Below are 15,158 nucleotides of genomic sequence, written 5' to 3' on the forward strand. Positions count from 1 at the left end.
ACATACACAGATTAAAAACTTTGGTTGTCTCACATGACTTTAGTTTGTGTGTTTCTGTTCATTGTTTTTGGTCTGTGGTGCAGGGCAGCTTTACAAGCTTAATTCAGCAGTGAGTCAGAGCTCAGATAGCTGATTCTAGTTCTGTACAATGGGAATTTTAAGCCAGGCTTGCAGTGAGATGTTTTTGATAGGATATTAAAGTGGTTATTTCACTGGTATTGGTCTTTCATTTCTTACCTCAAAAGTGTGTTTAGTCATCGTGACCAGAAATGCTGTATTCAGAGGTACAATCTACGCAAGAGTAAAACTAAACTGCCAGTCACAGGTCAAATTAAGTGAGTGATTAACCATTTGAAATTAAAACAGCATAATCCAGCTTGTGTGTGTGTGTGTGTGTGTGGAGTGTACATCACTATCTGGCATTTCCGTTGTTGTTGGAAGACCTTCACATGCATCCATCATGACGGGATGCCCCTGCAAGTTATCTGAATCCCAGTTTCACTTAAACATACACACTCATCTTTACCAAGACACACACAGATGATCTTGTGCCAACATATACATACCTCTCCCTTGAACATTGAATCTTGATGTGTTTGTGTCTGTTTGGCAATGTCGGTGGAAGTTTTTGTCATGTGAATGGATAGGTGCATGTGTAAGTTTGTGTTTCTGCACATAGCTGTAAAGGTCAATATCATGTGTGTGTGTGTGAGGCTGAATGTCTGTTTCTTCCATTTTCTTTACACACTACGCCACTTTGACTGCTTTGGGACCACAAATTTTGTACGTTTGCCCAGAAGATAATTTATAATTCAGAGGTTTCTTCTTCATAGTTTATGGTGTATTAATGGAGTTCTCAGATATTTTTTTAAGATAATAGCAGATTTGCTTTACAAGTTGGTTATTTGCAAGTCAATTTAAAATTATGAATAGAAGTGGTAAAAGTAAAAGCATGAACGTGTGTGCTAAATGAATAATTATAAATGTACATGCTACTGTGTGAGAAATAATTATACTCTCTTATGCTCACCAACACTGCATTTATTTGAATTAAACATACAGTAAAAACAGTAATATTGTGAAATATCATTACAATATAAAATAAAGTTTTCTATTTTAGAAATGAATTTTCAGCAACCATTACTTCAGTCTTCTGTGTCACATTATTATACTTCAGAAAACGCTCTTATATGCTGATTTGGTGAAAAAGAAATATTTCTTTTAAGACACATAAAAGTTAACTGTGCAAAAGGAAAGCAAACGCCTCCTTAAAAATAAAACTTTACCGGCCATAAAGAGACTATGCTGTTGTGCTATTTTCTATTTTACTGGTTTCTTCTGCCATCTTGGCATTCAGAGATTGTCAAAACACTTAGGCACACAAAATTTTCCATAGAACAGAACAAAGGCAGCAGCATGTAAAGTGCTGTCATTCACATTATTGTTTTTATTAGTAAACTTTTAAATATCTCTGACTCTGCATTTCCATCCAGTTGTATTGACACACACATCAATTTGACAGTGTGCTTTGTTTTGACAGAGAAGCTGTGTTCCTCTCCTGACCCCTGCACTCCATTTCACCTCAGTTCTTCAGACACTGCTGCTGTCATGCTCAGAGGCTCCGCTAAGGTCAGACGCCACACATATCGCCACTGCTACAAATCAGCATACTCGGTATGCCAGATCTACAGACACTCAGCTGTAACATTTTCCATCCAAATCCCATCTCCTCCCTTCACTCTACTGCCTTTATCCTATGTTTGATCTCTTTGAAAATCTTGGGGAAATACTTTATTTGATCTTGGCACATTGTAGCCTGAACTTAAGCCACAACTCTTCTACTGCCTCAAAAGTCTTTAGTTTGACATGAATCAAGACACTGTAGTTTATGAGACACCAGGCTTAGTGTAATGGATAGTTCACCCAAAACAAAACAACAAAAAAATTGTCATCACTTATTCAACCTTGTGTTTTTTGTGCGTAAAAATGTCAGCGGGGACCAGTAATGTTTTGGACCGCATTAACTTTCACTTTATGGACAAAAATGGTTACAAATTTTTTCAGAAGCATGTAATAGTTTTTTTTTCATATTACATTTTTCATGAGGGTGAGAAAAAATATTTCATTTTTAAGTGAACTAACCCTAGTAAATCACTACATTACTTTTGTAATTTTCTTAGTACATTAAAGGTAGCCTGGTTAAAACCAGACCCTTTTCAGTTGAAACTGAGTTAGGGTCTGGCAAAGCCTATTAGACGTCTCGTTTCTAAAGGGGCGTCACCGACGGACCTCGTTCAAATGCCTCTGGGCGCAATTGGATAGACCTAAAACCAATCAGAGCGATGAAGGAGATGACGTATGCAGAGCGAATCCAGAGCGAATCCAGTCGGTAAGACAGCGATAACATCTTTTTTAGATATGAAGGCTTCAATTGTTGTTCTTTGCTCGGGTTTTAACGCAAAGTTAAAGTTTAAATCACTTAAAACAGACGCGATAGCAGTTTTCGAACGAATGTTCCTCTGCAGCATCCATCTTTGTAATGTACAAAATCTGCTTTACCGTCGCTGCGCTGTCGTCATCGTGTAAACCCCGCCTCAACGTTTCTGATTGGTGCCGCGATTTCGGCGGCACAGAAACGAGCTAGATAGTTCTCTTTGCCAGACTATTCTGTAGAGAGAATTGAAATTCGACGGAAGTAGTATGGGTTTTCCCAGGCTACATTAAAGGGTTAGTTTACCCCAAAATTTAAATTAGGCCATAAATTACTCACCCTCAAGTCATCCTATGTGTGTTTGAATTTCTTCTTTGAGATGAATCCAGTCAGTTACATTAAAAATTGTCTTTGATCTTTCAAGATGTTTCATGGCAATCATGCATCAGTCCAAAAAAAGTTAAAAAAAAGTGCCCATCAATAAAAAAAAAAAGTCCTCCTTTAGCGAATCGATGCGTTTTTATAAGAAAAATATCCATATTCCAAATGTAATAATCACTTTAATGTAGCTTGTGCTCACTGTTGTACACGGAAGCAGTTCCAGGTGGATGACTTATGAGTTTGCCTACTGTTTTCATTTTTGGGCGAACTAACCCTTTAAATATTTGTTTGTTTTCTCTTCTGGTGTAGGACAATGACCTCAATATGAAGTATGCTGTTACAAGTGTCACAGAGGACAGTTCTGGGACAGATAGCGGTGTGTGGAGAATGTCAGATACGGGGGTCTTGTCACCAGGGACTATAGATATGCCTCCAGCGATTAAAGATGATGGTCAGAGAGGATGGCAGCATGCTTCTTGTACTTTCTCTCCCACCTCTCCAGCGGGACTGATGCTGGATAGACTCATATGTGCCACACGACCTGCTGAACTGACATATAACAGCTCAAGCTCACCTACAGAGCCATGTGACCTAAGGTAAGCATGCTAACATTGATGTTTTGTTGTGACAGTCATTTAATTGCAGGTGGTGTTTAAAATTTGACACTGTACACTTTATAGACTGCCGTTTGGGGTTGGTGAGATTTTATTTTATTTTTTTATGTTTTTGAAAGAAGTGTATTATGCTCACCAAGGCTGCATGTATGATCAAATATGCATGAAAAAATTACACTTAAAAATATATTTCCGTGTCATATGATCATTCAGAAATCATTCTGATATGCTGCTTTGGTGCTCATGAAATATTTCATTTTTGTAGAAATCATGATTTTGAAGTGTAAATCATTTGTTGGATTGTCAATGTCTTTAATGTCACTCTTGATGAAATTAATGCGTTCTTGGTGAATAATCAATAATAATCAATTTATTTCCCAAAAATGTCCAGCCCCAAGCTTTTGAATACTAGTTTATGGCTTCGGTTTATACTTCACAGTGATTTGAAGTAGCCAAATCAGGCACATGCCAACATGGACAGGTTGCATGACATGACAAAACAACTCGTACATCAAACTCAGATTCACTTACAGCAAGAATAAACATGGTTTGTGCGGACCACATGTGTTTTACACAATGAATTCCTGGCTGCTGAGAGCATGATACCGTCACTGTTCAGAAAACATTTTAAGGACATTTTGTTTAGACCTTTTAAAACTTGGAAGAAGAACTGTGACTGAGTAAACTAGACAAGAAAAATACAAAAACAAACGCAGGCTTTACCTGGCTCTGTCTGCTGGATGCATTTGCCTTATAAAGCAGGAATGCAGTTTTTATGCAAAAGTCCAGAATCAGTTTAAAAATGTTTCCATGATTTAAAACATTTGCCTTGCTGTGATATTTCACCATAGTCTGAGGAGTGTTTGTGCCAAACACAAAATGTATGAATTATTTACAAAGCGTTAAGTGATGCTCGTCTTACTCACAGTAGTTGTTGAGAATTTTTAGAAGTCCAATCCTCTCTCTAAGCCCGAGTCTGGTGGCCTTGGAAATGGACAGCGAGGAGGATGATGATGATGACATTCTAATGAAGAAGCCCCTCCCCCGGCCACAGCCTGAGCTCAAAAACAGCATAGATGATCGGGTTATATCTGGCCCCGCCCCTGATCTTACCTGCACGCGTTCACACTCCGCCTCCTCACCCTGCAACCCCACCCCTGCAAAGGTACCACACTTTTTTCCTGGTTCCCTACACTGAGGCAAACTATGCAGAGATACAGATATCTGACTACAGCTACTACACATGATGGTCATTACTACATTTGTGAGCACTGTGGATAGAAAATGTTAATTATTTATTTTTTCAGGATATTGAGCAGGGCATCCGTCTCCGTTCGTATTCCTACACATCCCCCAAAATCAGCCTGCTGCCTCCAAGATTTATTAGGGATGCCCAACCTCCACCTACCGACCTCAACCAGGGTCAGATCCTTTCACCTTCCACCTCTCACTTTACTTGCATTTTCCCAAATGATGTGTGTTTTTGCAAAGGTTAGGTTTTTCAGGGTCAGGTGACAGGAAGTCAAGTCAAACATGAATCACAGCGCATAAACAAAAGCCCTTTTATTCTGAGATATTTATAAATCACATACTAAGTCACAAATTGCTGTTTTAAGCATGATGAGCTTTTAAAGGATGATAGGATTTGTGACTAATTTAAAATCACTTTTCTTTTTTTATTATTATGTTTATAGGACATTTCTGATGAGATTCCTTTTTGGTTATTATGCTGTTAGAAATAATTTCTGGACACTAACATGTTGCCTTTACACTTGATCATAGGTTGTTAGAAGCATGTTTCATAGTCACTAACAAAACTGTAGTGAACGGACACACTACTAACAGATATACTCAGAACCAAAGCTGTTTTTGGGCATCATCCCTGCTGAAAACACCAATTCAAGATTGTAATCATGTTCTTTCTATGTGGTAGCTGGTCTAAACTGTTCTTAAGCATCTAAACCATCATGGATCAGCAATCCATACATTGTATAAGCAGCTTCAAATGATTCGGCTGGTTTTTGGAACGTTGAACGCTTGTTGTCCAGCCGACAGTGAATCTTATGAACAGCTAATGACCAGCTAAAGAAAACCTACCATGTTTCATAACACAGCTACCTGCTTAAGTTGGATTTTCTAGCATGTTTGCATGTTTGGTTTTGAGATCGCCAAAATGTTCTGCTGTTTGATGATCCAGGCATCATGAACAGAGGATCAAATCACCTAATTTTGTCTTTTTCTGCTATAACATTGCATAATTGCTGCAAATCCTTCCATTTAAAGCCAGCACAGAATGTATTTGTAGAGTAGTGCTGGCTGTAGTGAGTGTCATGTCCGCTGTGTCCTGTAGATGGCGCCCGCTCCAGCAGCAGTGGCAGCAGGTCTCTCCTTCAGGCACTGTCTCTGTCTAAATCTCTGTCTCTGCTCAACCCTGTTAGTAAGTACGGCCAAGCCTGCTCGCCTGCTCGCCTGCTCACATGCTCGCTCAACATAGCACAACACTTCTGCTGCTGAAAGCACTCTGTGTGTTTATGTGTGAGAAACTGATTTCTGAAAATGAATGAGTTTTTGTGTTTGTGTATGTGTCTGGGTCAGTGTCATTTTATTATTATTTATATCTCAGTTTTTATTAATTTTTGAATTGGCTTTTGTTTTTATATTTTCGATTGTCATTTAATTTGTGTTTATTTATTTGAATTTTATAACTCAGTCATTACATTTTTAATGTTTACATTTTTCGTCTAATCTGTATATTGTATTTTATGTCAGTTTTGTTTAAATGATCTAAAAGCGTTTTTAATAGTTTTAGATTTGGTTAACAGTAACAACACTGGTCTGGTGTGTGTACAGTATGCGTGAGGGTGCAAATCTCCATGGCTTGACTTTGCTCTCTGGTTGTGGAAGCCTAATTGCAGTGTGTCTGCCTTCACCCTCAAGGGGTTTCATCATTATTTGATAAGATGACGCTGAAAAGGAAGGATTGCGTCATCAGTCTGTAGATGAATTTGTTTATCAAGTCTATAAGGAAACCTGTTGTAAGTTCTCAAAGATGTTCCTTTATGAGTATTTAAAAAGCCATCAAAAGTGGTCTTGACAGAAGCAACCTAAATGATAAAACCCCAATTTTAGAGTATAATCTAATTTTTATATCAGCACCTGTGTTCTCTTTTCCACAGAACATCGTGCCTGCAGCACATCAGAGCAGCCTCAAGAGAAAAGGTAATTCAGACCTCGAACAACCTCTACTGTCATCTCCTCTGAACCCTGTATTGGGTATTAAACAGAGAATACAACAGTTGAGAAGATTTCTCCAGTGTCCCTGATAACATGGTGGCCAGGTGACAGGGTGCTTTTTGGGTTGATTTGAAGGATGTGGCGCCTTTTCATGGGTCAACCTTTTTTTTATTTTTCTTAATGAGCAAAAACATTAATGTCAACTGACACAAAGATATGCATGTAGTAGTTGGTGATTGACTTACAGTTTATGTGATAAGATCACTTTGTATGTTTTATTGCAGCTCATATATCGTCATCGTCCATATGTCAACTTAATTTCAAGTTTTTTTTTTTTTAATTCCCCACATTTTGTTTTTCCTCACTTTTTTTTACAGCAAAGCACAATAGCGCCCTCTAGAGACAATATGTGTGTCTGATACATTGAAATGTAAATGCGTGGCTCTGCTGTGTGTATAAACACTCAGAGTGCTGTACTGTACCTCTATAGGGAGTTAAGGTTTCGTAGGCGTGCTCAGTCGGCTGACGACGAGACCAGTGCAGAGCTGGCCAACTCCCTCCAACATCTCACGCTCTCTGAATTCCTCAAAGAGTATGTCAATACAGAGTCCCAGTAGCCCCAAAACACCAACAACACTTGGCATGAGCGTCTTAATAACCTAACCAGAATGCACCGTCACCCACCAGCATGAAATCATGTCTAATGCTTATTAATGTTTGCGTAAAACTCCTAATGATGCTGTCACTTCACTCAATATGTAATAACACTGTTTGTGAACCTAACTGTGGTCCTTGTCTTACAACACACCTCCCACTAAGCAAAGATTTCTAATCAGGTATGTGAGAAATGCAGAGAATGTCCGCACTGCTCAGGTGGTATGTCCTAATTATTTATGGCACGGAGGGTGATGACTAATTATTAATTTTCCTACTGCCTGGAAAATAATGCTTGACTTACTCTGAAACAAATGCATTAATGAAACTAGCCAGCCACTGCATCATGGTCTGAAAGTAAAAGCTGTGTTATCATTAAACACTCACTGGACAAGCACGTGTTTGTGATTTATAGTGCACACCAGGTGAATAATCTAAGCGGGCTTTTGTCTTCCAGGATTGAGGAAGAGGAATGGGACAAATATATCATCCCTTCCAAAACAGTGTCAGAAAAATGCAAAGTCAGTCGCACATTCAGCTTTATAAAGAGCCGAATGTATAGCACTCGCAACAAGAACAAGGTAAACATGCACACGTTAAGTATATTTATACACTGCTGTTCAAAACATTTGGGTTCAGTTAGATAATACTTTCAGCAAGGGTAAATGAAATTTATCAAAAGTGACAGTGAAGGCATTAATAATGTTACAAAAGATTTCTATTTCAAACAAATGCTGTTATTTTCTAAGTTTGTTTTTTGAGCACAAAAATAGCATTGTTTGAAGTTCACAAAAATATTAAGCAAAACCGATTTCAACATTGATAATAAGAAATGTTACTTGGAGGAAAATTAAATCATTTTCAAATATTAAAATAGAACATTTATTTTAAATTGTAATCATATTTTACCTCATTACATATAAGCAATGTGTTAAAATATATAATATATAATATAATATTATATAATAAAACCTTATACAATACATGTTACTTTATACACAGGTATTTCTTCCTGGTTTTTGCACACAATATCCTTTAATAGCCATTCATGATGTATGAAAAAGAAATTGGTGTTAAAGACTGATCGTTCGACCGGAAAACAACCAAAGGTGTCTCTTTAATAATTAAACCTTCTTCTGGCTGTAACTGTTTTACTAGCAGCAAACTCTCCCATGGCCTTTTTCTTTTTTTGTCACACAAGCATGTGAGACTTAGACTAACTTAACAAGCAGAAAACTTGAAGAGATGAACATGTTGAGTTTTACGTGCAGTCATGGCAGATGGTGATGTGGTCTGTCAGTGATCTGATGGCTTTTTCTTGGTTCTTTAAGGGGAAAGGAAAAGAGAGAGAGACCAAAGACAAGCAGGTCAATGGACATCAGTTCACAGCTGGATCTGTCCTGGGGTCGACACTTTGTGAGATCTGCGGCAAGCCAGCTCCTGGGAAAGAGGTCCTCCACTGCACATGTGAGTTTGTCCAGATCTTTTAAATAATAAGATATTAAGACAAGGAGGTTTGAAATGAGTCATTTCATTTGATCTATTTTTATGATTTGGAAAATTTAGGTCTTGGAAGTCTGCCAGTTGATTTATTAAGTGTTATCTGTATTTTATATTATTGTTCTTTCTTCTGATTTGTTTATATTTCTCTTGACTCTTAGACTGTGCAGTTAGCATCCATAAGGGCTGTAAGGACTCATCTGTGCCATGCCTGAAGGTGGACTGTGCTTGTGATTACATGTTGTTGTTGTTGTTGTTGTTGTTTTTTTTTTGTCTTGAACTACATTGTCTAAGTTTAATATTTAAACCTAGAGACATGTTTGCCCATGTTTGGTCATACACAAAGTACAGAGGCTCTGTAATGAGCCCTATTGTTACAATACTGAATTCTGCTAATCAGTGTATCAAACGAAGAAGTAATGCTAAGTTTCAAAAAATATATACTTATCATGCTTTCTTTTACAGAAACCTCAAGACAAATGTTCTGTTATGACAGTAAAAAGCAGGACAGCCTCCCTCCCTCAGAGTGAGTTTTACCACCTTAATAAAATATGTAAAGGAAAATCGATATGACTCATGCTATCATCTCATTGAAAATCCTTTCAAATCCAATTTTAGGCAGGCACAGTTTTGTTTTGGATTTGCTCTCACCTTTTTGTCTGTCACATTTAGATTTTATAGTGCGTGAAAGTTCCTCGTCGTCGTCTCAGACCTCCGCCTCTCTTCCTGTGATGACATCACGAGACTCTACACCTCTTCTTTGCCCTCTGTCTAGAAGTGTGCCTGCAGTCACAGAAAGGTCTGAAACTCTTTGTGTTGCAATATTCAACCAAAAACTAACTAGATCAATTTATTGTTAATGCTGTAATATGCCCAATCACCAAAATACTGCAAAAATCAACTCGAGTGAGAGGATTTCTTTTTTTTATTATTAAAATATTAAAAGTTAAAAGGTACATTTCTGACTGAAAATAACTGCAACATTCTTATTTATTTTCAATCTGACAATTTCAGACATAATATTGAAATGCATGTAGTCTCAACACAAGCTGACTAACTTTTATCAATTTGTTTCCTCTGTAAATGGTAAATAATTGCTACTTGACCTTGATGTCCCACATGGCTCTGGGGGTGAATAAAGGTCTCCTGAAGCGAATCAATAACTGTTTGGATATTCAATATTTGGATGGGCATTACATTAAGCCAAGACAGCATAAGTGCCCAAAGTTTCTATTTGTTGAAATGAACAAGAGTGTTTAGCATTCCTTGGTGTTGTAATGAACATTAATGCCATTTATTTCCCATCAGGCTTTGTGGTAGCCCAGAAGCAGATAGTGACGCTTCCCCATGGCAGAACACTATTCAACAAGAGGAGCTCCTCCAAACATTGGAGTCCTCAACATCCACTGATTCTTCTCTTATTGAAGGTAAAACAGCTGGGCATTTGATGGTGGAAATTCCTACCAGTAACCCAGTAAGTTTGCCTTAATAACTTTAAAAAAGTGCGTATGTGTATCCCACCTCTCCATAGACTCTGTAGATTCCCCTCTACAGAATGAGCTGGTAATGAATGCTGTGGATTTGGAGGCGGAGTCATGGAGTCTAGCGGTAGAGCCCCAGTTCTGTAAGATGCAAGAAAAACGCATCGTCAAGAGACAGGATGTCATTTACGGTCAGCTGAAACTCACCTAAAATGTTTTGTTCAATTTAATTCTGTACATCATTTGAAAGTGTTTGTACTCTTGGTCTTACTCAGAGTTCATGCAGACCGAGCTCCATCACGTACAGACGCTCGTGATAATGGCGGAGGTCTTCAGGCGGGGAATGCGGGAAGAAGTCGGACTGGATGCGGACACTATTGATCGGATTTTCCCTTGCTTAGATGAGCTGCTTCTCCTCCACCGTGACTTCCTTTCAGCGATGAAGGAACGGCGGCAAAGCTGCGTTCAGCCCAACAGCAGCAAGAACTACCTCATCCTCCATGTGGGTGACATCTTTCTGCAACAGGTACATTAATTATAGTAGTAGTCGTATATATTTCTGTACGATTACATAATTCAAATTCAGGGTCCTGATCAATTGAATCGTAATACTTGTAATGATGTTACATTAGTTTATTGTTAGTTAATGAGTTAACATTTACTAACAGTAATCAATATATTTGTTTCTATGTTTTTTTTGTTTTTATTAATGCTAGTTCATATTAATTCAGGTGCTGAAATTAACATTAAAGGAGTCATTTAGGGCTTAAATCAAACTTCATTCACGCACACATATGAAACACGCTTGCATATATACTAAGTACTAGTCACACACACATGTATATGAACTATCTGAGCACATAAAGTTACTCATATGAGACGTGAGCACAGCAAACACACACAAATATAAGACGTGAGCACACACACACACACACACACACAAACTAGACGGGGCCTCATGTAAGCTCATGTAATACTCCCGCCAAAGTTGTGCCTGGACGCGTTCATTGAATGATAATTCATGAACCCGTTCATGTTTTGGACTGAACTGAACGTACCGCATTACTGCCTGATGAACGTTACTGTGAAGTCGTTCATTCTGGTGTCTGTGAACGCCACGCTCTCTCAGTTTAACTTCGTTCAGTAGGATGTCAGATTTCTATAAAGCCTTCCAGGCGAAAACCCACCTAAAACCCACCATAAACCGGCCTTAATGTGTAGCGGAAAAAACACCCAATCTGGCAACGCCAGACTCTCTTGTTCAAACTCGATCATCAAAATGAACAAATCTTTTTTCGAGTCATTTCGTTCATTTAAGGGGCTTTAAATGTTACTATTAACTGGCAAATTCCCCGAACACATCAACCTATGCAATCTTGATCATATTCTGAATTAAGAAATCATTGTAATGCAGTTAAAAGTCAGTTTTTGCAGTTCGTTTACAGGGAACATAAATAATTCCTTCACCTCCAGTCTTTCGTTTATTTGTCTAGTGACAGACGCAATAGCATACAATATAGCCGCATTAGCAGTTAGATGCTGTTTGTTACACACAGTAGAACAATAAAAACACAGTCTTACCGTTTCAATTGCAGGCAATTTTGTTGGAATGGCGCTTTTCCCGAGCTTCGATGCCAACTTCGCCTGATATTGCCCCAAATTTGTGAAGGATTTCGGCGTACAATGTTTAGCACAAACACTTAACGATAAACCAGTGGAAGGGTTGAAGGAACCGCGTCATTAAAAATGAATTTAATCCACTGGTCTCTGATAGCTAGGTCCGTTCTTGGTAGAGAAAACACATTTACATGTTGATTCTGGCAGTCAACCACAGAGCAACTCACGTGTGCACTAGTTCCAGCGTCTTTCTCGACTGAATATGAGGGGGAGAGGGGAAGGGCGAGCTTCCTGCTGCGGTGTCCATATATGGTATATCCTGCCCCGTCTTGACGTCAAGACGGGGAAGAAATCAAAATCTCGTATTTGAGTGCGCGTGCACGTGGGCTATTTTACAAACCCTGAGGTAAACAAACGCTTCACTTTTAAATATCGGCTTCCCGGCCAGTGTATAATCGTTAGGCAATCATAACATACATTGATTCTCGTGGAAAAGTGAAAATTGTGGGTCATGACTCCTTTAAGGTAATTATTTTTCATTGTTAGTTTCACTGATAATAATAATTACCCTACAACAGCTCTATTAATACATTTATCATAACATTTACACATAGTGTTTAAATTTGGATCTGTAATATTTTCTAATGTTTTAAAAGAAGTCTCTTCTGCTCAGCAAGGCTTCCATTATTTGTACAGTAAAAAAATACATGCCTGATTCAAGTCTCAAAAATGGACAAAAATAATATGTTATTAACTTATTAATTTTAAGTTAAACTGTGCTTTGTTGGTATAATGTCTGCTAGAATGTAAAAATAATTTCATTAATGCAGTTTTGAAAAGGCAAAATAGGCATAAGGGGAAAAAGGTAAAAAAAAATATGTTTTCGGGTATTCGTCCTTCGGCACCCGGCCCAGTGTTTTGTTTTTGTTTGGCTTCGGCTATGGCCAAGAACTTTCATTTCGGTGCATCCTTGCTTGTAACCAGAGTTCGAGAGATGTAGTTCCTGTCACACCTGCTGTTGGTATCAAGTACACATAGAGTACAGTACATCATAAGAAACATCATAGGTGTGTGTTTGTGTTCATCATAGTTCTCCCAGGAAAATGCAGAGAAGATGAAGCAGGTGTATGGCGAGTTTTGCAGTCATCACACAGAAGCGGTCAGCTACTTCAAAGAGCTTCAGCAGCAGAATAAGAGATTTCAGCTCTTCATCAAAGTAAGAGCCAAATCAATGACTGTATCGGTCACATTTTGATGTATTATGGATGCTTTTGGTAGCACTAAATTTCAGTTAATCTCATATTTTTGGTCCCACAGCAACAGAGTAGCAACTCCTTGGTAAAAAGGCGAGAAATCCCAGAATGCATTTTGCTAGTGACACAGAGAATTACAAAGTATCCCGTCCTCCTGGAAAGAATCCTGCAATATACAGAGGGTATTTGTCCTCACACACAGTACATCACAACCAGTCCCGAACATATACTGTGCACACTGCATCCACATTCGTTTACACTCAGTTTCTCTTGTTCTTTGCTTCAGAGGGCACAGAAGAGCATGCTGACCTCTCTTGTGCTCTAGTCCTGATCCGAGAGCTGATCTCCGCTGTGGACCAGTGCGTGAGTCAGTGCGAGCAGAACCAGAAGCTGAGTGAGGTCCTGGGCCGCATGGAGAACAAGTGCTCGACTAAACTGAAGAGTGGAAACGCCTTCCGCAAGCAGGACATCACCAGTGGCAGATCTCTGCTGCACCAGGGCCCACTGCTCTGGAAGACAGCCACAGGAAGACTGAAAGGTGAGAAAATTAATTATCCAATAAAGCGGGCACAATACATCACACAGTAGTCAAACGAAAGGACATATGAATAACCATGTGTACTTAATTCTTATCTGGCTCAGTAGATAAAAGATCTGGCTACATTATTTGATTGTTCTGGTCATCCACAGATGTTCTGGCGTTTTTGCTGTCTGATTCATTGGTGTTCCTTCAGGAGAAAGATCAGAAATACATCTTTGCTGCTGTGGTTGGTTTTTGAGATTATGATGCATTTTCATCTTTATAAAGCATACATTACAGGTCAAAAGTTTGGGTTAATAAGAAGTCTTATATAATCATCAAGGCTGCAATTATTTGATGTAAAATAATGGTGTTCCTATTTTAATAATTCTTTCACATTTTATTTAGGATTTTCAACAGCCATTCAGGCACATGCAGATGGGGGTGCTTGGGGGCTCAAACGCTTGCCCTTTTTCCAAAATTAACCAAAATTGCCCTTCTCTTAACAATTGTCAACAGTGTTATTGTAGTCAATAAAACAAAACTGATTTGAATCATAATTATAATGACAGTGTGTACAAAACTGTAACAAATGGCTCAAAATCGAAAATAAATACCTGTTTATTTTTTCTTAAATCTGTCAGTCTGAGAGGTTGTTGCCATTGCATTGCTATAGATTGTGCATGTCTTAAACAAGCGCACATTTTAAGTGGAGCAGTATCTTCCCACTCTTCTTCGTAAATCTGTTGAATACTGTGTAGCCAATCTCTCAGCGATGTGTGTATATTTTAATTTACTACAGTGATTGTTATATTGGTATTACTCCAATTGTTATATAAATTCCCCTCTTTTAACATTTGAGCCCCTGCTCCGAGGAACCCTCTGCACGTCCCTGCAGCCATTACTCCAGTCTTCAGTGTCACATCAGAAATCCTTATAATATTCGGATTTACTCTAGAACCATTTTTTTTAATTATTATTATTATTATTATCAATGTTGAAATCAGTTGTGCTGCAGAATATTTTTGAGGAAATGTTTATACTTTTATTTTCAGGATTCAAAAGATTTTAAAGGCATCATAACTTAATGACACAACACTTTTGGGTAGTGGTGTAATCATCTGTAAGCAAGGGTACATTTGATTTAGTCTTTATAAGCGTGGCTTGAATGATAGTTTGTTTTTGTGTGAATGAGATGTTTAATGTAACTGTGTGTATACTTAGTTATGTTGTCTTTCTTAGGACCAGAAGCCTCCAGTGATCTCTCTGCAGAAGCTGATTGTGCGTGAGGTGGCCAATGAGGAGAGAGGCATGTTTCTGATCAGCGCGTCTTCAGCTGGTCCCGAGATGTATGAGGTGCATGCTGCTTCTAAAGATGAACGAAATGCCTGGATGAGACTCATCAGAGAGGCTGTGGAGAGGTGTGAAGTGATGAGGAAATGGAACATGTCATACTTGATATTCATACTTGAT

The 15,158-nt window shown here is 38.4% G+C and overlaps 1 protein-coding gene across 2 annotated transcripts in view; it reads left to right on the top strand.

The window, feature by feature from the left end:
* LOC132139611 (rho guanine nucleotide exchange factor 28-like) overlaps positions 1–15,158 on the top strand; it is a 66,941-nt gene that overhangs the window by 25,989 nt on the left and 25,794 nt on the right. For both annotated transcript variants that reach the window (XM_059548094.1, XM_059548092.1), the window contains 19 exons: positions 1,541–1,629; positions 3,122–3,408; positions 4,396–4,591; positions 4,734–4,848; positions 6,603–6,645; positions 7,151–7,252; positions 7,772–7,895; positions 8,646–8,781; positions 8,976–9,031; positions 9,280–9,340; positions 9,487–9,613; positions 10,123–10,241; positions 10,346–10,486; positions 10,571–10,821; positions 13,003–13,128; positions 13,230–13,347; positions 13,452–13,703; positions 13,856–13,932; positions 14,928–15,106. In XM_059548094.1, the coding sequence (XP_059404077.1) occupies positions 1,541–1,629; positions 3,122–3,408; positions 4,396–4,591; positions 4,734–4,848; positions 6,603–6,645; positions 7,151–7,252; positions 7,772–7,895; positions 8,646–8,781; positions 8,976–9,031; positions 9,280–9,340; positions 9,487–9,613; positions 10,123–10,241; positions 10,346–10,486; positions 10,571–10,821; positions 13,003–13,128; positions 13,230–13,347; positions 13,452–13,703; positions 13,856–13,932; positions 14,928–15,106 (2,599 nt within the window). The remainder of the gene's footprint in view (positions 1–1,540; positions 1,630–3,121; positions 3,409–4,395; positions 4,592–4,733; positions 4,849–6,602; positions 6,646–7,150; positions 7,253–7,771; positions 7,896–8,645; positions 8,782–8,975; positions 9,032–9,279; positions 9,341–9,486; positions 9,614–10,122; positions 10,242–10,345; positions 10,487–10,570; positions 10,822–13,002; positions 13,129–13,229; positions 13,348–13,451; positions 13,704–13,855; positions 13,933–14,927; positions 15,107–15,158) is intronic.

This window comes from Carassius carassius, chromosome 4 (genome assembly GCF_963082965.1).
Source record: "Carassius carassius chromosome 4, fCarCar2.1, whole genome shotgun sequence".
Taxonomy (NCBI): domain Eukaryota; kingdom Metazoa; phylum Chordata; class Actinopteri; order Cypriniformes; family Cyprinidae; genus Carassius; species Carassius carassius.